Below are 23,442 nucleotides of genomic sequence, written 5' to 3'. Positions count from 1 at the left end.
GTTCATGTTAACTTTGAAGATAGAAAAAAAAACCCATGAAGCTTGATGGCTCCTTTATATTATAGTTTATGTTTTGGTTAAATTTTTTTTATGAGGAAGTTACATTTATTCCTTTGAGGAGAAATTAAGAAAAAATACAAAATAACGTTTATTGGTGTTTAAGTCTTACACCTCATCTCATAACAGGCAAGTTCTGTGAGCACTTTCTTTTTAAAAGTCCTTTTCAGTGGAGCGAGAACTGCAGGAGAACAACAGTAATTACCCAGATGAGCCCTGGAGGATAACAGAGGAACAACGGGAGTACTATGTCAATCAGTTTCGATCCCTCCAGCCAGACCCGAGTTCCTTCATTTCAGGTGAGAGGACATGGTGTTCTGGAACGTGAAGCCCATGTGAATAACTGCAGAACATCTTGAGAAACAGTCGATACAAAATGAATACTATAACCTTCTTTGATTCCAATTTGTATTCCTCTAAGGTAGAATTTCTTATCAAGTATAAGTCATGCAGAAAAAAAAATGGTACTGACCTTGGGAAAATTACACTGCTATTGCAGAAAGGTAAATGGGAATTTGGGAGACCTTAGTCCAGATCCTCTACCTTATCTGCTAAAGCACTTGGAACAGTAGATGGCAGTGCCAAGGGACACCTCAAATTGCTTACTCATTATATTAGAGTCAGAACAAAGACCAAGTGTAGCCTTCCTTCCGGCAGAGCTCCCTCAGGCTTTATGCGCCCAGAAGTTTAAGCACAGGCCAGTTTCTTTGGCTTAAGTCTTTCTTTCATGGTTCTTGAAATTAAGATATGAAAGGAAGACTGGCCAGCATTTTCTCAGTCAGTTCTTCTCGATTATTGTCAGATATCTGCATTCCTTTTGTACTCTCATGTAAAATTCAAGCTGAGGGGAATTGATTTAATTCCCATGTGCCTACATTTTACCAGGCTGATGACTACGCAAACAGTGAAGTAGTAGAGTCTGGAAGAAAAAATGATAAAACTTTCTTCTTACACTTCAAATGTAAAGGATAACAGTGTGGTTTGATCATTCTAAGCTAACAGTCAAGCATGGATTAAGATTACTTTTCTATGAAATAAGGTATATAATTGATATATTCCTGTATATGTAAAGGTAAACATCATTTCAGTGATTGGTGGTAAATGACCTTATGGAAGGTAGAATAGTATAGAAATAACAAAGGAATTTACCATCATGATTTAGAATAGATGAACAGAAATCCAGATTCCGTACATTGACTACTTGATAACCTTACCTCTTGCTCATCTGAGTCTTTTCACAATTTATTCAGATACTTAGCTAAATATGGATAAATCATTGTTGGAGGTGTTTTTAAAATTTCTTTCAACCGTTTTATTTTTTCAGATTTTCAAGTATAGATACAACTTGACTCACAACTATAACAAATCCCCATGGACACGTGCTGACAATTTTATATAGTCCCTCTCAGCAGGGATCGTCTTGAAATATGATTGCCAGACCATTTGATTTGAAAAATGTTTCAGGATATATCTTTGGGTTTCTTAGAAAAAACATAACCAGAACTCACTGATACATGTGAGAAAAAAAATCACAGATTCTTTAGCACAATCAAGTCTTTATTGTTCAGAATTTTCTGATCGTCTCATATATTTTTTTAAATGTTAAGTTTGATTACAATGAAGAAGTTCATAATGGCATTAGTTGATGTCTTTTAAAATAAGTGTCTTAGTTGAGATATAATACCATAAAACTTACCATTTGAACTGTGCAGTTCAGTGGTTTTAGTTCATTCACAGAGAAGATTCATAAGCTAAGTTCAGAACCTTCCCATCACCCCTCTATAACCCATCCACTTAGTAGCAGTGCCTCCCTACTCCTGTCTTCTCCACCTCGAAGACCTAGCTCACTACTGTATGTTCTTTCTCTAGATTTGTATGTTTTGGGCTTTTCATATAAACAGAGTCTCTTTTTCTGGTGGCTTGGTGGTGGAGCTGGAGTGAAAGAACATGAGGACTTCTCACATGGTGCACTCAAAGGAGACAGGACTCTTGGGCTTTCTCCTCTGCTCCTTCTTTAGCTGGTGACATCTGGGACACAGCTGAACTTGATAGCTGTCAGCTTCCCAGTGCCTTCCACCTAACTTTTTTGAGACTCTATGGACAGTAGTCTCCAGTGTGAAAGCCAGCATTAGCTAATGGGTTGGGACTACTATGCTTTGAAGGGAATGGATCCAGCAGAAGACAGACTGATAGGAGAATGTCTTCATATCTTGGTTGCTATAGGATAGTTGGTAAATGAGCCAACAAATTTTGTCTATCAAGTGTTTCACAAGGTGGTTGGTTGCATTGGTAGCCACGAGTCATGTGTTAGCATTATTGACAGTACATTTAGGGAGAAGGCTCATTGGGTTATTGATACTTTGCTTTAATTCTTAATAATTTATCAAAAGAAAGTTAATTGCTGCTTTAGGATCCATTATAACCCTTTTTAAATTTTATTTTGAAGACAGTATTTCACTGTGTAACCCCTGCTGGTCTGGAACTTGCTATGTAGGCCAGGCTAGCTTCAAACTCACAGAGACCTGCCTTGCTCTGTCAACCGAGTGCTGGGATTAAAAGTGTGCAGGCCATGCCTGGCCTGATTTTTCTCTGTTTGTTTATGTAGTGTTGGGGCATGGATCCCAGGGCTTTGCATATGGCAGTCAAGTATCTACCACAAACTAAATTCTCACTGATTCTTGTTGTTTTAAGGCCAATTAGAAAACTTGTAATTGCTCTGGGAGACTTTGGATTTATCTTCGAACAAAACTTGGGGCTTTAATGCTCTCTTGTGTTAGAAATGAGGCTTTTGAATTGTGAAACGGTTGGAAGCATGAAAACAGGAGAAAGCTCAGTGAGGGCTAACATTTCAAGCACAGCTGGGCTGATGGGATAATAACTCAATTTCAGTTGACATAGGGAAATTTACAGTGAAAAGAGTCCTGGCTGAATTGTTTAAAATGCCACCAAGAAATCTTAAATCTCATCAAAACTATTTCTCAATATTTTTGGTAGGGTTAATGATATACCATTTTTCCTTTTTGCTTATCATTTTTCTATGACTCTATATTGCCTTTTCATTCTCTAAGTATAAAACTCAACATATTTTTATTAAGTAATTTTGAAAGTTTTCTTAGGCATTTTTAATGAAAATGTGCAGTTTTGGTAAACACAGCAGGAGTTTCTGATTTGTATTTGTCATGAGGATTTGTCATTGCATTGTCTTTTTTTTTAACATAATCTATATTCCTTTTATTTGTATTTTTCTAATTTTTGCAGCACGAAGAATCAATCTTTGGCCCTCAGACATGCTAGGCAAGCCACATGCTGTTTTATGAGAGTCCTTGTAATTGTTTTTGCTTGAGGAATAAATGCATTTTTAGCTATTTGCTAGAGATTGTTAAAGGAAAACATGGTGATTTGCTTGCACATCAAAGCTGCTTCAGACCAGTAAGTAACGGCTGACTTAAATCATGGCTTTTGACAGGGTCTGTGGCCAAGAACTTCTTCACCAAATCAAAGCTCTCCATTCCAGAACTCTCTTATATCTGGTGAGTACGTTTACTGCCAAGTGTTATCATACGCTCATCTTTTAGCTGATTTGAAATTTAACTTTTTAAGATGTGATTTTTGTTTGCTTTGAGATGGAGTTTTACTTTGTAGTCTAGAATGACCTGTAACTCACTGTGTAGCTCAGGATAGCCGCAAACTTGCCGTAAGTATCATGCCTCAGCCTCTCAAGTAAGTTTTGATTTTTGAGTTTGTTTTTGGTGGTGCTAAGGTTTGAGTCCAGAGCTTCACACATACCAGGTAAGTGTTCCACTGCTGAGCCCCACTCCCAGCCCTGAAAAGTTTATTTTCTGGATGATTTTTTAAAGCAGATTGAGAGTAAACATAACTCAAGTTTTTTTTCTTTTTTTATGCTATGAAGATTAAATAAATTATCTGAAAACCACAGTGACCAGTATCATATGTGCATAGTGAGCCCTAAGTGTTAGCTACTAGTAATTTCTGCAGACTAGAGAGATGGCTGCTCTTTTAGAGGGGCTGATTTTGATTCCTAGCACCCACATGGCACTCCTGACTGCCTGTAATTCCAGCTCTGGGGGATTCAACACACTTTTTGGTTTCCTAGGGCACTGTATTCATGTGGTACACACAGATGTACACATATATGTACATATAAGAAAAGGAATTTCCTACTTTTATTCTTTTCCCATCCTGATTTCAGTCTAGGCAGTTGTGCACATGTGAGACATTCTGTCATACATTTTATTTTCATATTTTTAACTTAGTGTGAGGCAAGGAGCCAGAGGACCTTGAAAAGCCATTCTTCATAATATTTTATAAGGTAGGGTGAACAGAAGGTCCAAGAACATTCTGGAACAAAGTTAAATTTGTCTATTCTAGATGCCTGTGAACTGTGTAAATTTGGCAGGTGTTTCACAGCTGGGCCCTAATTCAGCCTGTGCAGCTGCAGTGTGGGCTCTGCCTTGTTGCTGAGGCCTGCCATAGTTGTAGCTCCAGGAGGGCTATGCTGCAATGGTCCAGATGGTTCCCTTTGCATGTCTGAAAATGCTCAGCACCATAAACTCTTGCCTCTGTGGATCATGCTGTTATAAATATATATTAAAACATTGGAATATTTATGTAAAGAGTTTTTCATGATGCATTACAAAATTATGATAGAATTTTGCATCACATACCATATATTGTGGATCTTATTGAAAAACTATTCCTGGTATATCGTGCATGCCAGTGTAGCTGGGATTTTGAGCTGGATTTAGTTTTTTTAACTGTATAGTCTGGCTTTTTTTTTTTTTTGTAACAAGTCTTATGTTAGATTTTAACGGTAGGAAAAAAACCCAACCATTTTGAAAAGAATAGAGTCTGTTTTGGCAGAGCTCCCAGCTTTAACATTACCCTGTGAGGCTTCCTGTCATTTTGTAGAGACAAATGCATGAAGGCTAAATGGCATATTCTCCATCCGGCATCTGAAGCAGTTCCCAGATGCCTCACCCTGGGGAGCAGCTGTTTCAGGGCTGCTGCATTCTGAATGAGAGCAACAGTCTCATGGGGAATAGGAGGATGCAAATGGTCCAAAGCAAAGGTAGAGGCCTTCTCTTAGAGGTTTTTTTCCCCAATAGCGACATCTTTTTAGTACAGTTTTACACAAGTCCTTTCTACACTTGGCCTAATACAAGTATGCTTGTGTCTGTATACTACAGAGATGTTGGTGCTTAAGGGATCTTAGTTCTTTTTAGCAAATAGGTTTCTTTTGTGTTTAATGAATAGGTATGTGTCTTCTAGTGAAAGATGGTGACTGAAGTAAAGACATGCCTTTTTAAGACTCCCTTTCTTCATGTTTTCCTTTTCCAGTACCAGCCTTTTTCTAGTTGCTACTTTTATGTTAAAATATGATACAACCAGTGTTTCTTGAATCTCTCTATATTCCTATATACTCTCATTTTCTCTGTTCCCCTCTCCCCTTCTGTCGCCTCCGTCTTTCTCCTGCTTTTGCTCATCCCATCTCTGTATCCATGTTTTAAAACAGGTCCCATGTATCTCTGGCTGGCTTTGAAATTCTTATGTAGCTAAGGCTTGAACTCCTGATCTTCTTGCCTTTGCTTCCCAAGTGCTGGGCTTACAGGTATATACCACTATGCCCAGCTTTCTAAGAAAAAAAAATCTCATGCAGAGACTAACTTGCTACCAAAATGCACATTTCTTGAGAACATTTTCCCTTAAAACTGAAAAAAAAAAAAGAAGTGCCTATGTCTATGGTCTGAATGAACTCCTTAGTGGCTGTGTCTGCCCTTCCTTGGCTCATTTCCAGCATCGAGTCCAGCACTCTTCACACTACACAGCCTGCACTTATCGAGCAACTGTCAGGTAACTGCAAAAATCCAAGCATCACTTTTTTTTCTCCTCACTAGAATTCTCTATGCCTTGTCTCAGTGTTGAAAAAAACCAGACTTAATGGAGAGCCGGAAGAATTTCCATTTTCATTTACAAAGTGCCACTGATGGTACTGCCACAGATCAGCTTGTTTTTGTTCCCTCTCAGTGGCCCCTTGGGTTTCACATGGGTTTGCCTGAGAAACTTTGAGGTTATCACAGGCCATGGGCAGGTATCTGGGAACTGTGTGTGCAGGGTTGAGGCTGATTGTTGCTGCATGACGAGCAGCTCATGACATCTTTCATCTTCTAGGGAACTCAGTGATGCTGACTGTGATGGAGCCCTGACCTTGTCTGAGTTCTGTGCTGCATTTCATCTCATCGTAGCCCGGAAGAACGGCTACCCACTGCCAGAGGGCCTGCCTCCAACTCTGCAGTCAGAGTACTTGCAAGCAGGTAAGGCCTTATCATACATCATAAACCTTAGCTATATTTTGTGAATGCCTAATAACAAACTCTTACTTCTTAAAATGATGTCTGGACACCAGGGAGTCCTTGACATCTGAAGATTCTTTCTTTAACTTGTATCAGACTTCCACATGTTAGAATATGAGTTATAGGGATGATTTAAGGAAGTATAAACCATCTGTTCTTCTATTTATGGTGTCTTCTGGGTACATTAGAACCAATATCACTGGTTTTTTTTTTTCATGACAGTCATGGATGGCAAGTACTGAATCCCACTGTTGATAGAAAATACATCTTATAGAGGCAACTATAAGCTTGGCATCTTGAGACATATCCTAGTATCTCTAATTGGTCTTTAGCAGGGTAGTTCAAAGCTATAAGGTTTTTTTCTTTAATAATCAATCATAGAACTAATAATCTTTTCTCCAAATTAGAAGATAGACTTGTAAGGCTACATTGCATCGTTTGGTGGACTATGTATGAGCCATTTTTGATACATCCATGTTTGGGAGACTGGGTGGATTCCAGGAGAACATTTTTGTTATATAGCGTGTTAAAATGTTTTTAGTGTTGTCTATGTGAAAGGCACCATGTTTTCACTGTGGTCTGGGAAGAGGTGCTGAGAAGAAGGTTGGACCACTCAAGGGATAGGAACTTCAGGCTATGGTGGTTGGAGTGTATGGAACAAAGAAGAGAGGCCAGGATGAGGCTGAAGAGAAAAGCAGGGAACAAATCATAAGCAAGAACATTGGCCCAGGGCAGACCAGGAAGGGTTAAAAAACACATTGCGTTTAGTTTTTTTTAAAAAAATATTTCATTAAAATTTGACTTCCTAACAGTGTATCTTGACATATTTGATTAACTTCTATTTATTATGTTTTTCCTCTTGAAATATTAGCAACTTTTTAAAAGTCATTGTGATTTTTCTTTCTTAGTTACCTCATGGCAAAGTAGTAAAGTAGAATGCACTCTTAAGAAGGAACCTGGCAGCCAGGCCATTAGCTTATAATGTAGCCTCCTTTCTCTCTCATGCCAATTTCCTGAGCTTCCCAACTAACAACTACTTTTGCTGTTGTATGCTCTAAGAGACTTGTAATGCTATTTCTCTTTTGTCAGTCAGTAAGAAAGTATGCTTTTATTTTTGTTACTCCTGCTAACCAAAGAGATAAATATTTTATGAAGTTATGTTTGGTATATATTATTTTAGAATCTTGCTTATTTCTAGCAATACCTAAAAGGAGGTATTTTTTGTTAATCTTCATAGTATTTAAACCATTGTTATGGCTACTGCATTTAAAATTGTGTTTAATATGATTAAAACTTAACATATCATGGTAGTCAGTGTGGCAAATTATTATCATGTTGTAACATTCATTACTAAGAGCAAGAATTCGTCAGCTGGACTTCTGGGTGTTCAAGTCTCTGTTGGTCACTTACTGGCTGTATGCCCTTGAGTGAGTTGTTTGCCTTCCCTGTTTCTCAGTTTCAGCATCTGTGAAATGGGAATAACACTACTAGATTGTGTTTGTAAAGATCTTCAAATGCTGTCTCTTTACAACTAGTGATGTAAATAGTACATGTGAATGAGCTGACTTTTGTTACATTTAATGAGCACAGAAACACTGTTAAGACATTCCACTATGGCTATAGTAAATATTCTTATGTATTCTTTTGCTTCCTGCTAGCTTTCCCTAAATCCAAGTGGGAGTGCGCAATTTTTGATTCTTATTCTGAGTCAATGCCAGCAAACCAACAGTCCTGTGACTTGAATCGGATGGAGGTAAAGAAATAAAACATAAAGCTTACCCATGTTAATCAGGATGTATGTAGAAGTAAACCATAGCTTATGTCTTCACAAACTATGGAAAATGAGCAGTTAGAGCAAAACCCAAAATAAAACCCACTTTTGATTAGCACCACTTGCCACAGTTCCCATCGCCACCCTTTTATGATCACTAGTCAATCTTATTATATGTATTTATTCATGGGGGAGTTGAGTACACAGGCTATGACATCAGTATGGAGGACAGGGGACAACTTTCCCTTTACAGTCAGTCCTTTCCCTTTACAATGTGGGACCTGGGGGATTGAACTTGGGTCCTCAGATGTGACAACAAGTGATCTCTGACCCACTGACCCATCTCCGTGACTCCCACTAACCTTTCTGTTTCTGGTTTGGTCTATTATAAGCATTTCTTATAAATAGGACAATGGTGGATGTGTGCTTTTGAGTATCTTTTTCACTTAGCATAATGTTTTGAAAGTACTTCATTCCTTTTTAGTAGTGAATAGTTTTCATTGTATGGATATGCTACATTTTGCTTATTTCTCCCTCCTTGTTGCATATTTTGGCTATTATGAACCTATATGAGTAAGTTTTTCAAATGGGCAAATTTGATTGTTTCTCTTTGGAATTGTTGGATTGTACCGTAACTGTGCTAAACTTTTGAGGAACCACCAAACTGCATTATTTCACTTCTCCAACCAGAAATTTATAAGAACTCCTGTTTCCTCATAGTCCTGATCGCCCTGGTTCCTGTCTTTTTTATTTTAACCATCCCAGTGGGATGCATGTGTGTCTCATGATGGTTTCAGTTTGAATATCACCAGAGATGTTGAACATTTTTTTCATGTGCTTGTTAGCCATTTATATATTTCCATTGGTGAAATAGCCATTAAAATCTTGTGTTCATTTTTATTTGCTTTTTGTTTCCTTTAGGTGTTTTAAGCAAGTGCTTTACCATTGAGCTATATCTTCAGTTAGGTTTTTTCAGTGACATTTTGGATTCATTTTGTCTGAATTGTTTTATTCCTAGACCATTTTCTTCTATAATGCAGTCAAGATGGGAAGAAGACAGTAAAAGAGATGCACTATTAAGATATATTTTCTGGCCACCTTTGTATTGCCAACTGCTTGCTCTGTAAAGACTGGAGATCATAAGTTCAAGGCCATTCTGGGCTATGGACTGATTTTAAGGCTAGTCTGGGAAACTGAATGAAACCCTGCCTCAAAACAGAAGCAGAAAAGCACAATGAGATATTGTTTAGTGCTATAGCCAGTTGCCTAGAATGCTATGAGACTCTAGGTTCAATCCCCAGCACTGTAAAAGAAAAAGACATTGATAATTTATTGGAGATAATACACTATGAATAGGAGATTATTTCTGGGGCTTTTATTGTACTGTGGAGAATCACCTCTTAGGACAGGAATGCATGCCATGTCAAACCAATTGAAGGTTGTGTTAGCTCTCCTTTTAGAAGAAACAGCTAAAATGTAGATGGAGGCTATGTACTAGCCCACAGAAAAATGATAGTATATAAATCAAAAAGTGAGAGGGCCTTGTGAGATTTCCTCCTTCCACATTGGAATGTCAACCGTTGTTATCATTGACTTACCCCTAGATGAAGAGCTACAGGAAATGAATGACTGCTAAGAGAGGGAGGATCAGCCTTCTCTAGGGACAAGATCCCTGACAGGTTACCTAGTCCCAAGTGATCATCCCTAAAACATGTACATATAAGCAACACTAAATGAACTTAGCAGACTGTGTCATATATCCATACATTCATATGTTTATAAAAGTAATTATGAAAGAAGAGGAGGCCATGGATTTGAAAAGGAGTGGGGGGGGGGGACATAGGATTTGGAGGAGAGCATATAAGAGAAGTGCTATAAAGACAGCACTTAGATATGAAATTCTCAAAAACTAAATTAAAAATGAAGGGAAAGATTGGACCATCATGTACACAACCTAAAAGTAAAACATAGCTCTTTTAAGAAATGCACCTAAAGTTTCTTCCTGCATTCTGGAATTTATGCAGTATCCATGAATGTATAATCCAGCCTGCTGTTTGGTTTAAATGGATGTTAGCCTGAGAAATGTTATAATTTTTGCTATTTTGTACTGAGAAAATATTTTCCAGTTTATCACATAACTCAGTGGATGTTTGAGCTGTCTGTCTAGTGGTTTCTCTGTAGTGATACATAAAATATTTTTACTTTAAAGTGATTATATACTATATTATGCTATAACTGTGACATTAACACTTGAAGAATCACCTAGATGAGGCTTGTTAGACCCTTGATCAGGTTCCCACATAGCAGTGCTATGACATTTATTTTGGAAACATTTAAAACTAGAAGTCTGTCTTTGAGTTCTGAGAAGTAAATGAAAGTTAACCACTGGACCAAAGACCTCTATGCTTTTAATCACTATCCTTACATTTTTACATCGATTTCTAAGTTTCAAATCTATTTAAAATGTACCAAAGTGCATTTGGTGACAAGTTATCCCGTCACTCTTCTGTCTACCTAGCCATTTTCCATTTTTAGATACCTTCGTAGACCTTGCACATAAAGATGGCACAAATATGAATATATTTTATTCTTTAACCACAGCAAAGGCCTTAGAATACATACTTTCCAGCTTCCCTGATGTCTAGTATATTAGTCTAGTAAGACCAGTAAAATTTCACATATTTTTGATGTCTTGATACATGTATAGAGACATACATACATTGTGAAGTCATTACCACAGTCAGGCCAAGTAGTTCTCTAGTCACCTTTGTTTCAGTGTTAGCTTTGTTTCAGTGGAGATTTAAGATATGCTCTCTGGGCAGTTTTTAAACACATTATATTTTACTATTACTATAGTTAGAGTACATATTGAGAAAGCTTAGTACAGTTACTAGACTTTAAACTATTTGAAAACAATTCATATGTGATCAATTTGAGTATTCAATTAATATACTGAGAACTTTTCCTTTTTTCTTTAATCAATTCACTTTATATCCCTATCAAAGCTCCCTCCTCTCTTCTCAGTTCCATCCTTTCAAGCCCCTCCCCCACTACCTGTCTTCCTTTTCCTCAGAAAAGGAGAAATACCTTATGGGTATCAATCTACCCTGTTCTTATCTATGAGTTAGAGAAATGTTTTTTTGAGTCTCACTAGGTAGCCCTGGCTGTCATAGAAGTCACTATGTAGACCAGGCTGGCCTCAAACTCACAGAGATCCGCCTGCTCTTCCAGGGGACCTGGGCTCAATTCCTGGCACCCACACGATAGCTCACAGCTGTCCGTAACTCCAGTTCCAGGGGATCTGATATCCTCATACAGGCATACATGCAGTAAAAACACCAATTCACATAAAAATGAAAATAAATCTTTAAAAAGTGTGTGTGTGGGTTGCCACTGTGCCCAGCTTTAGGGGAAATTTTTGATCTACTCATCAATAAACATCTACAATGAGGAGACTGGACATCCACTACGTAACAGATCCTGGCAAGTACTCACACTGTAGGCTCACTTATCACAGCCTCTCCTGTTGTGAAAAAGGCTCTAAAGGCCAGGTTGGTTCTTGGCTGACTGGACAAATGTAAAAAAAAAAAAAAATCTCTGCCTCTCTCGTAGTCAAGATTCAAATTCAATGAAACATTCACTAATAAGCCTTGATTTGAATTTCTGTTTCTCAAATATGTTTCTTTTCTCTATGTATGTAAATACTTTAGTGCAAATTTACTTATACCTCATTAGGAAACCAAATTAATAAAGGAGATTAAATGTCACAACTTATTGAAGACATACATTTTTGACATTAACTATAACTTTTAAAACATTTATTCATGTGTGATTATCATTTAATTTTTATTTCAACCTGTATATTTAATTTTCTTTTCCAAGAAGACATCTGTTAAAGACATGGCTGACTTTCCTGTCCCTACCCAAGATGTGACTACTAGTGATGACCAACAAGGTAGGAAAAGAATTAGTTTTATTCTTAAAAGGATGTCTTCTTCCATTTCCTCATTGATTTCTCCCAGAACAGCTTCTAGATCATATGAAGACATTGGGTCATATGGATACTCATTTGGATATGTTCAAGTTGTTGTCATAAGCCTATAGTTCACAAAGTAGCAGTAAGACCTTTTGTGTCTGAATCACCTTAATTCATTGGTCATTGTTAATCTGAGGGTATTTTGAGGTGTTATATTGGATTCTGGTCCCATAGTATGGAAATGGAAAGGATTAGGAGATTAATATTTAGTGTTGGCATAGATAATTTGGGAAACAAACAGCACTAATATATACATTTGTATACAGATCTAACCCATAAAGAAGTTCTTTCAGATAGAATGCCAATCTTAAAGCTTTATCTGTTTCTCATAAGTCTTAAGGATGCGAAGGTGTGATATGGAGGCGAGTTTCAATTTGCTTATTTTACTGAGTAGCTGAGAAGGTAGTCAGCACAGTGTCCAGTGTTAGAGATACCCGCAGACATGGGGCACATTGGTCTGTAATATCCACAAGTGCAGGAAGGACCCTCTCCTCTAAGGACCCTGTACTTTGTATGATCCTTCTATGACTTACCAGGTCCTTCCTCGTATACTGTCTTACGTACAGGCCTCATAAAACTAGTGCCTTTCTAAATCACTTAACATTTAGAAATAAGCAGCGAGCTCAGGCAGGCAGTATGAATGATCTACTTTCACAAAAAGAAAAAAAGACCTGGGACAGAAACCAAGAGTTTCTGTCTTAAGCCAGTGTTCCATCTGTTACATCAATTCACCACTCACAAGTAGGAGAAGCCAATCTGAAGTGAAGCCATTTCAGGTTTTACTGTTGAGCCCTGCCATTAATTCAGCCTCACAGAGACATGAAACATGAAAAAGAAGTTTTCCATCAAGCACTGAAAGTTCCATACTTTCTATTTAAATGTTTGTTTAGGACATTCAAGTGGAACTAGACATTGTCTACAGCTGATCACTCTCATAACTTACAAGTCTTTGCCTCAACTACAAAACTCTTAAAACATATTAAAACATAGGTTTAAATCCCAAACATTCTCTTGTCATTGATTGACCATTAAGAAGGAAAATGAGAAATTTCAGATCCTTTTTGGTAATTCTAATTTGGTAATTCCTAACCACTAATGGCATCTCTCTAGAAAGTTGAAATTAGGCCTTCCTTTTGTCCATGGAGAACCTGTTTCCATGCTTTATGAGGTTTTCATTGTTCTAGAAATGCTATAGCAACTCTAGAGGTTTGTAAGACCTTTTTAAACTGATGGATAGGAGTTATTTGTTTTAATGTAATGTATTTCAGAAATAAAACTTCACAAGGCCTTTGTTTTCTTTCTTCTCCTTTCTCTTTCTTCTTCCTTAAACATGAAACAAAATACTACTAGCTTTGAAAAGTACTGTTAACGAATCCTTACCAAAGGACGTATCTGAGGATACAGGTAGGATGAAACCATTTTAATATGTTCTCTATCCAATAACCTAATTGTAAAAACCTCAGCTGTTTGGTGACCCGAAGATTACTGTGTCTGTGATAGTGTCTGTGTCTGTAAATTTTTGGCTTGTGTTTTGTAAAACAAGAAGCCTTATGTTTTCTACCATCTCCCTCTCTTCAGATAGAGAATGACTTTAGGCTCTGAGTTTAGATTTCATTCAGTTTGAATTTAGAAGTATCAAATTGGGACAGTAATTTACATAAATGCCTGTGCTTTATATGTAAAGAACTCATAAGGTGGATTAACTAGAGGCCCAGAGTTGGTATTTTCACTGCCTAAGTGTCAATCTCAAATATCATTATACTCTTTCTCTACCAGGAAGGTACTGCTTAAACATGGAGTAGATTCCAAGGAGAAAAAGAAGAAAAGTTATGAAGTCAGTTTCTTGGAGTAAATGTGTCTGGAAAACCATAGAGAATTTCTGGACCTGTGCTTCTAACTTTTTCTTTTAAACCTATTTATTTAATTTTATGTGTGTATATGTATATGCCTGAGCACATATATATGCCTTATATATGTGCATTGCTCATGGATGTCAATAAGAAGTGTCAGGTCCCTGGAACTGGAATTACAGATGGTTGTGAGCTGCCATGTGGGTGCTGGGATCTAAGCCCAGGTCCCCTTCAAGAATAGTAAGCTATCTATCTAGCCCCCTCAGCTCTCTCTTAATAGAGATGTCACTGAAGTGAGATAAACTCTGTTAAAAATCAAATGGCTCTAGAGAAAGCATCTTTTATTTAGATCTTTGGTTATGAAGATTAGAATGAAGTTTCCCTTTTCTTCTTTATTATTATTGCTTTTGCATATTTACAATGTAAATACTGTTTCTTATGGTTGACTAACTATCATCCTGAGCTTGTTTAAAGTTGCAACAAAGGAATCAGTAGGCTACTGGAGCTTATGCTTATGTTTCCCAAATAATAAGTTCATGTGAAGTTTAAAAGCAAAAGTAGGATAGAGAAAGAGGAAATAGGAAGAGATAGGAAGGACTGGACAGAAGAAATCCCAGTCCCAGGTGAGTCTGCTATGTGGCCTATTTGGAAACCACTACCTCCAAAAAGCAATGCTGCAAAATAGGAAATTAAGATGATAAGTCAATCATGACTCTAAAGTCAGTGGGAATTCTCAAGCCTGATTTTGACTTTTGAAACATATTTGAATCTATTCATCACAGGGGAAATGTTCTATTTGTGTAGGCTAATTCTAAGCATCTTTGATTTCGGATGTTAAGGTAGGTACTTCGTAAAATTCATGGCATGGTATTAGTAAAAGCTATTTTAATTTGGAGTTAAATTAATGCTTCTCCTATAGGCTTTGAGAATCCTAAGTTTTTCTATTTGTTCCAGAGATTTCAGCATGAGATCAAGTGTTTTGTGAGGCATGAGCCTTGGTTTTCATTTTTAACATTCCTTGATTAGGATTTGACACCACCAGATAAAACCTAACAGGTGTGCCACAGCACATGAAATATATCTAAATTTGTTTCACATTGTCTGGGAACATGCTGTGTGTTTTTTTGATTTATTCTTCCTACTGCTGCCCCCTTCTGGATATGATGTAATTCTGCATCTCAAACATATTTAATAGCCTGTTTCCTGGGAAGTCACCACAGCTTCCCCCTGGGAGATAGGTGAGTCACAAGATGGTAATTATAATTTTGGTAGTCAATGTACTGGAGACAGTTCCTCTCAGCTCCACTGCAGGCTTTTAGGTTAATCATTAGGTCTGTGTCATCTTCCCTATCTCATTTCCTGGAAAGATGATGAAAGATAACATGCCTGGAGTGTTCCAGGAAGTTGCCATTTTCCCCTCTCTCCAGCTAAATGAGAAGCTGTGATCCATCCATTGGCTTTTGCTTGAGCTTGCAACATAATGTGCCCTTGCCATTTTTGCAGATACTCACATGCACTGGGGAACTGAGTCAGTCTGTTAGGGTGGTGGATGGAAGACTTAACTAAGAGTGGTACTGTTGAGGATTTTGTAGTCTGAAACCTGGACCAACTTACCAAGCTGTGCCTTGGATACATCTTTGCTGGTAGAGAGGAAAATTATGTCTCTGCTCTGCTTATTATTACTGTACATGGTAATACTGCTGATAGCAGTGAAAGTGATGTGGTGGATGACAGATGAGGGCTACCAAGTCATTAGGGAGTGAAGATTCCTTGTTAAACATTTCCAGCATACTCTGACCCTTTCAGTTATTGGATGCATATGTATTAGTGGAGTCTAAGACGTGTCATGCCTCATGTTCCAGTCTAGCCTAATTCAACCACACACAGTGCACAGTAGTACTTGTCATCTTGCTTCTGGATCATGATGAGGTGTTCCTGTGCAGTATGGTCTCCAGATTGCTGTGGGCAGTTCCAGGTGTTGTTCCGTTGCTTTTGAGCAGCTCACGGTCCTTCGGCATCGCAGCATTTCTCGCCTTCTGCTACTTGCTCCATCTCTACCTCTTTTTATCCTGTAAGGAACTAAATTCAGAATCCAGATGTTCAGACCTAGAATATTAGGGACCTTTGTTTATATCCTCTACAAAAGGAACTGTTTGCAGTTCTGCAGGACATTCACATTCCTAGGACTCCAGCCTTCTTCTTTGTCTTTGTGAGAGAGGGATTTGTTTACCATGTGAAGAAAGGACAGCTCAGCTGGTTAGCGATGTGGCTAGGGGGGAGTACCTGGGGTCTCTGGACCCCAGCCTAGTCTCTGCTGTTTCTTTCTTCATTGCTCATCCACACTCCTACTCCATTTGTCTGCCTGCCTGTCTGTTTAGCTCTCATTAGCAGAGCTAACCCTTCCTTCCACACCATCCCTGCAGCAGCACAAAGATAATGATAAAGACAAATGACAAAGGAGTTAATGGCTAGGACTTTTGCAACTGAAATATTTCTGAAAAGCAGTGAATTCTGAAGGAGAAGAGGAACATGGAGGAACAGTGGTGAGCCTACTCAGAGGCTGCCTCTAGCACTGCAGTGACTCTGGTCGCAGGTTTGCCTCCTAGCTCCAGGGCAGTCTCTTTGGCTGAGGAGAGTTGCCTCTCTTTGCTTCCTGGAGTTTGATAGGAAGTAGGGAGGGCTTGTTCCTTCTTTGCCTAGGTCTGTGTGCATGGTATGAACAAGGAGAGTCTCAGTCTTGTTGGCTTTTCCATACTTTTGTTGGTGAGGAGGGGGCTATGACAACATTTCATTTGGAAGTTGAGACATGCCTGGTCTCACTAGGTTAGGAGAAATGGCTCTTTTTTTGTAATGCAGCTGACCACATGTAAGGAAGGGCTTGCTCTCTGGGGAGTTTTTTTGTGCCTTGCTGGTGTTTATGAGAATTTTCAGCTCCTTTTCTTCCTTGCTTGTCTAACCCAAGGGTTTTAATGATCATCATCAATCTATGCTGCTTCATACCAGAGGAGGCTTTTATCTTTGGAAGAGTGTAAATGAGGACGGAATAGTGCAACATGACACTTTCTTTTGGATAAATATGTGAAACAAAGAAACAAATTATATTCTCCCCATAGCACTTTTCCTGTGGATTTTTATGATAAAAACTTGCAGTGCTTGCAAAACCATAGCAGAGCTCTGAGGTTTTAAAGGCACCTTCCACAAAGAAGTGGAAACACAAAAGAGGACTGATGCTTTTGTAAGTGTTTCTAATCACTACTACTACTTCTGATGGAAATGTGGGTTTCATGGCGATTGGTACTGAGTACATGAGCTTCTTATTTAGGTTTGATGAGGAAAAGTATGGTTGAAACACATTTTAATCCATAGTATTCTTTGTATGATTTGGTCACAGAGACAAGGGAAGTTTCTTCCTTCCTTCCTTCCTTCCTTCCTTCCTTCCTTCCTTCCTTCTTTCCTTTCTTTCTTCCTTTCTTTCCTTCTTTTTGTATAGAGGGAGGGTTTTGAGATAGGGTTTAAATCTGTAGTTTATCCAGACTATTCTGGAATTTACCATGTAGCCTAGGCTGTCCTCAAATCCACGGTGATATTCCTGAACCAGCTTTCCAAGTGCTGGGATCATAAGCATGAGCAGCCACACCTGGCTATGGATATTTTCTTATAGGAAAAGCTGCACACCATTTTCCTTTTTTTGTAAGAGCTTAGCCTTCTCATGATCATGGTAACCATGGTACTTTGTGCATGCACACACATATGTACACACATGCGTACATATACATGCATGCATGCATGTGCACAGGATCTCATTAAATTAGTCTTGGTTGGCCTAACTCAATATATAGACAAGGCTGGCCTTGGACTTGTGGCAATCCTCCTGCCTCTGCTTCTAGAATTCAGGTATTAGCCACTCAGCTGACTCTGGTAATATTATATAGTTAAAGAAGATATGCAGCTAGATATATTCCTAACCTTTGTGGGAGACTGGTTTCAAGTCTATTATTAGACTATCATGAGAGACCAAGAAGCCCTCAGGTGGGATCTATCATTATATAAAAAGGCAAGCTCTGAATTGGGTTGTCTTTTTATCTTGGAATGTCTCCATTAATCCATTTAGACTTGAGAATGGCCTTTCAATGTTTCAATGAGAGAAAACTTGCTGGACTTCTTTCCCTCTTTTGCCTTTAACTTTAAAAATAAAATAAGAATTATCATGGTGTAGAAGCCCCTGCATTCTCACATGGGTACATCAACCTCAGTTTTGCTTGTTGCTGTGTTCTATACTAGCCCAGGTACTACTCACTACCCTGATTAGCTGACAAATAAGAAGCCAAGCAACCAACAGATAATCTTTTGTTTCAGCAACTTCTAAGGACTGCAACAGTCTCAAAGCAAGACCAAGATCCAGGTAGTGTTTATTTAATTTCTCATTTGATGCCCTTTGTGCCTTTTCCCTGCCTAGAAGTAAATCAAAACCCCCAAAACCACATCCAAATTACTATCTGGTTTACCATTAGATTTGAATCCAAAAGATGTGGGCCATTCCACTTCTCTAGAGTAGAATGGCCCACATAGTGATGCTGGAGAACCTTTTACTCTTTGTGGGCATTAGTGTTAGAAGATTGTGGCTATTGTTATCTGGATCCCTGACAGAAGGCAGTTTGTGTAACAAGACTGAGCTGGGGTAGGATGATTAGTAATAGAGGGGTATAGCTTTGTTAAGAGGAAACTAGGGTTAAAAGGTAACAACTCAAGTTTCTGTGAATGTGAACACCTAAACAGTAAGAACTCTGGAGCAGAAAATCTATAGAAGGGAAAATGTTTATGGTGACTTGAAGGAGACACTGGGCTTCAGGTAAGCACTACCTAGGGTCTGTTTGAGCTGTTATTAGTGCCTTTTCTCAGCTTCACAGTTTTAAATAGCCATCAACAAAAGAGGGAGAACCAAGAGAACAGAGTTGTGGCTGTTATCAGACTTGGAAGAGAGGAGCAGAGGGTGAATACAGAGACACTGAAAGAGCTCACTGAAGACAGGAGATACTGTGGCCACTTTTAAGCAGTAGAGCTGTATGGGCTACCATGTGGTTGGTTGGTTGGTTGGTTGTTGTTTTTTTGTTTGCTTTGTTAACTTCCAGTGACTTATTTTCCTCCTTCAGCTTCAGCTCCTCTATACCACTTCCCATGTTGATTTAAACAGTATCATATTTTATGCTCTTAAAAATTAAGGAATATTATCTCAATGGAAATCAAAGAATTTAGGATTCATTTTCTTGTTCATATAAGTCATAGATATTTACATTAGTATATATTTTAAACAACAATTAATTTGAGTAAAAAGAAAAGAAAAGTATGGTCACTCTATGATGACCATATTTATTCATTCTGTTTTTTTAAGGATTGGCAGATTCTTTACATATTAGTCTGTACTAGCTTTGGGATATGGAAATCATAATATTAACCCACTTTTACAATAAGAAAGGCCTTCCATGAATTGCAGAAATGAGCTGATATATACTATATTAGCCACAAATTGAACTTCATAAATATGGCTTTGATATATACCATATTAGCCATTAAATTAAACTTCATAAATACAGCTTCTGCTGAGTTCTTGTCTCACCCCACAATGAGTGAAAGTATAAAATCCCAAAGTCACACCCTCCACTAGTAATGATCTGGACGAATTTAATATTAACAAAACAAAACAAAACAAAACAAAACAAAACAAAACAATGAAGATCATATACAGAAAGGAGGTATGGGATAATATGGAATAATACACACACACATACACACGTATATATGTATATATATGTGTACATATATGATTATGGGATAGTATGTATATGTGTGCACAAGCATGTGCATGCTCACACAAACTATTACACTTACATTTTTATACTTATTCTTTCTTCCTTGAGTAGATCATGTCACCAAAGCTGTATACATGACATTGAAAGATTTTTTTTTTCTTAAACTTCTAACTAGGAACTCTAGCTTACTTTATAGAGCAATTGTTGATTCCCTTTGGTTCTGTTTGACAGAGTTAGAGAGCTTTTCCTTTAGTTCTTGTCTTTGTTTGTCTTATCTGTCTGGCCAGATACAGTACAACGATCAACCAAAGAGAATTCCCCCATACCATTATTATGGCTGTCTTAAAGATTGCTTCCTTGTAAGACAAACAAAACCTGTAGACACCACATAGAAACCTTGAGAAACTTTTGTTTTTGGAAAAGAAAAACCTTGCCTAGCAACAGTTAATTATGAATTGGACCTCATGGGTCCCTGCCCCTCCCTTCTGAACTATTGGTTACTGATGGATTCTGGAAAAGGAGCAGCCATTGTGTCTAGCTCCATAGCCCCAAGGAGTTCACCAGGCACAAATAGATAGTTCCAAGCTCATAGTCATACACACAAACCTCAGTGGGTCTAATAAACACAGAAACAAAACAAAATAACAAGCAAAAAACCTCATGAATGTAGGGAGGAGACTTGGGAGGAAGCAGAGATAATAGAAATGGGAGGTCTCTTAGCGAAGGGACTGTAATAATCCAAGTGTACATTACACATGTATGAAGTGGTCAAAGAACAAATCTAATACAAGTTAAAAGCAAACAAAACTTCGCTTTGTCAAAAACAATTTTACCCAAATCTCAAGGAGTTTAATAGCCATTGATCAACTCTAATTTAGGAAGAACTGTTGCCATAGCTAATTACAAAAGCCAGGTTCCTCAAGGTAATTTCTTTCTCAGATGTATCTTGCTTCAGAGGTAACTTTCTGCTGTGACACAAAGTCAGCTGAGAAAGGGAATAGAAGAAATGGACACATTTCTCCATGTTTTTCCTGATCATCATATTGGGAACCTGTCCTGATCAATAACCGAAAAAGTATGGTGTTGAATTAACATAGAAAACAAGTATGTTGCCAATATCCTAGCGACTACTTCAGGAAGATTTCTTCTCTGCTTCACAAGCATTGAAACAACACCTTAAAAACGGAAACAACAGATTGGAGTTTGCAGCATTCTGGCTTTTCTTCCATTTTCTTTAAATGTTATTATTATAGTGTCAGAAGTCACCAAATTAACTGTGCTTTGCTGCACTTTAAAGAAAGTTAAAATTAAGCCTTTGCTTTGAAAATTTCCATAAAACCCTTATTTCTCAGGGCAAGGCTGGCTAACTTCCTGAAGCTGATTGCTGTGTTTTCCTTTCTGAAGCATCATTTGTGGCATAAGCCTTGTGTTTGAGTTCTTGGTCAGTGTGGCAGTCTCAATTCCGCATGTGCCTGTGATCACATTTCTAGTAAACCAGGGTTTTAATCAGCTAATACCATGAAGCCCTTTTCCTAAAACACATAAGGATACAAGCTGAAAGACTTACACATTGTTCTTATTAACAACTATCACAGAAACTGATTTGAATTTATACAAAACATTTTTTGAGAAATTGTAAATTTAGGCCTATTATAAGGGCAAAAAAAAAAAAATCCCAGTCATGGCTGGGTTTGGACAGTTATTATTCACAATGACATTTAGGGACAGTAGAAGTTTTAGTTGCCTTTTGGCACCTTGTCTGTTCTCTGCAGTCATTTTGACTTTGGGGTATTTTCTGTTTCAACCCAGCTTCAGGGAATAAAGCTCTGCTCTTTTCCCTCTGACCTTCCCTTATTTTGCTACAGATCTTATTCTAGCACCTCCATAGAAGAGGCCATGAAAAGGGGTGAGGACCCCCCCACCCCACCACCACGGCCACAGAAAACCCATTCCAGAGCCTCCTCCTTGGATCTGAATAAAGTCTTCCAGCCCAGCGTGCCAGGTGAAGTGTCCCTCTGCATCCACCCAAACCATTACCCTTCCTGTTGGAGCCAGTCTATGTCTCTGCTGCAAAGGCCTCTGTGTGTTAGGGAAAAGAGCAGACAGACCTGGCAACTTTCCTTGCCATGCAAGTCTTTATGTTGCTGTGATATTCTTGGGCAGGAAAATATCCCAGACAGATACATAGCATATGAGTCTGGAGACTTTCCCACACTGCTGAGAATCAAGAATTATGAAGTTCTTTTTTTTTTAACTAAGAGAATAAAAATGCTTCAACTCCAGACAGCCCACTGTGAGCCTGCTTGACTGCAGCCTTGTCCTCTATATCATGGTCATTTAAAAATAAAATCAGTGGTAGTTTCCTGAGACATTGGATGGTTCTTTGAGGTCAGAGCTCAGTGGTCAGCACCTGGCCAGAATCTTCTATGGTAGTTTATCCTTTTGTTCTTAGGGTTTAATTCAGAAGACTCCAAATCTGAATGATGTTTGGGTGGTGGGTAGAGGGTATAGCACTCTGGGCCTTGTGGATGGGCTGCTTTGGAGTTTCTAGAAAGCTGCGCTGGGGCGGGAGGTGTCAGAGAGGACTGCTTTTTCCCTTACTTCCTTCGAGATGCGGCGTGTCCTCTAGGAAAGCTGAGGAACAAAATGTAGGAGATATACCTTTGCTTCAGTACAGGTGACAGCAGAGAAAGCATTGTCTCAGATGTCATGTGGGGAGCTGCAAGGGCCTTTCTACTGATGTATGTAGGAAAACTATCAGTGTGATTTCCTGAAATGTTTTCTTGATCTTTGTGTTGTTTAAATCAAGGCAGACTTGGCTGCTAGTGATGTGTAGAGTTTTACCTTTTTTTCTAAAGCACAGTATCTCATTGGCTCTCACATAGCATGACCTCAGTGTCCTGGCAGAGCTCAGGATGTTTCATTTGTTCTAATAAATATTCTCCTCATAGTGAAGGAAGTTATAGATTGTTTTTTAAATATACTCAAATCCAGACCTCATTCTGAAACTGATTCTCTGCAATGAGTTCATCAGATAAAAATTTCTCTTAAATCTTCCTTCATACTTTGTTCCAAATTCTGACATACTTTCATAGTGGTTGGTCTTTAGGGTAAGAGTAGCCAAAGTAGCCATAGATGATGATGTTATGAAATTTTCACATGGATATAAGAATAGGAGAAGACTCTACTGTGATTGCAAAAAGACTAAAATAATATGGAATTATTATGTCAGTGTCTTTCCCTTACATGGACTGAGAATGGAAATGTATGTGCATCTCTCAATGTATTTGAAGCACGGGTAGATGCTTTTTGCCTGTTTGATTTTCAGAGAGTGAGCTAGTCTTTTGTCCCAGATTCTTTATCTTAAAGTAAGGCCAATATGTGGTCTTTGGGATTGTAAGGCTTTGGTTAGTTGATAAACATACTTCAAATGTTAGCCTGTATGTATGTACCCAAGGCTCACATTTCCATGGCTGAAAAGTTCCAGGGGCAGCCTTGATACTTTGTTTGTGAGTGATAAGGATAAAGTCCCAGGACTTCCTTGATGCCA

The 23,442-nt window shown here is 38.2% G+C and overlaps 1 protein-coding gene across 1 annotated transcript; it reads left to right on the top strand.

Moving 5' to 3' along the window:
* Positions 1–217: 217 nt before the first annotated feature.
* On the top strand, positions 218–21,894 carry LOC114616032 (ralBP1-associated Eps domain-containing protein 2-like; the record flags this gene model as incomplete). Its single annotated transcript, XM_028761578.1, has 8 exons — positions 218–356; positions 3,524–3,587; positions 6,247–6,389; positions 8,087–8,181; positions 12,085–12,154; positions 13,586–13,639; positions 18,442–18,487; positions 21,758–21,894. Coding segments are annotated over 8 exons (748 nt in total), but the record flags the coding sequence as incomplete, so codon positions are not given.
* Between the last annotated feature and the right edge of the window lie 1,548 nt (positions 21,895–23,442).

Source organism: Grammomys surdaster, unplaced genomic scaffold (genome assembly GCF_004785775.1).
Source record: "Grammomys surdaster isolate TR1022 unplaced genomic scaffold, NIH_TR_1.0 231339, whole genome shotgun sequence".
Classification (NCBI taxonomy): Eukaryota; Metazoa; Chordata; class Mammalia; order Rodentia; family Muridae; genus Grammomys; species Grammomys surdaster.
The sequence above is the reverse complement of the archived record's forward strand: the minus strand, read 5'-3'. Positions and strand labels throughout refer to the sequence as shown.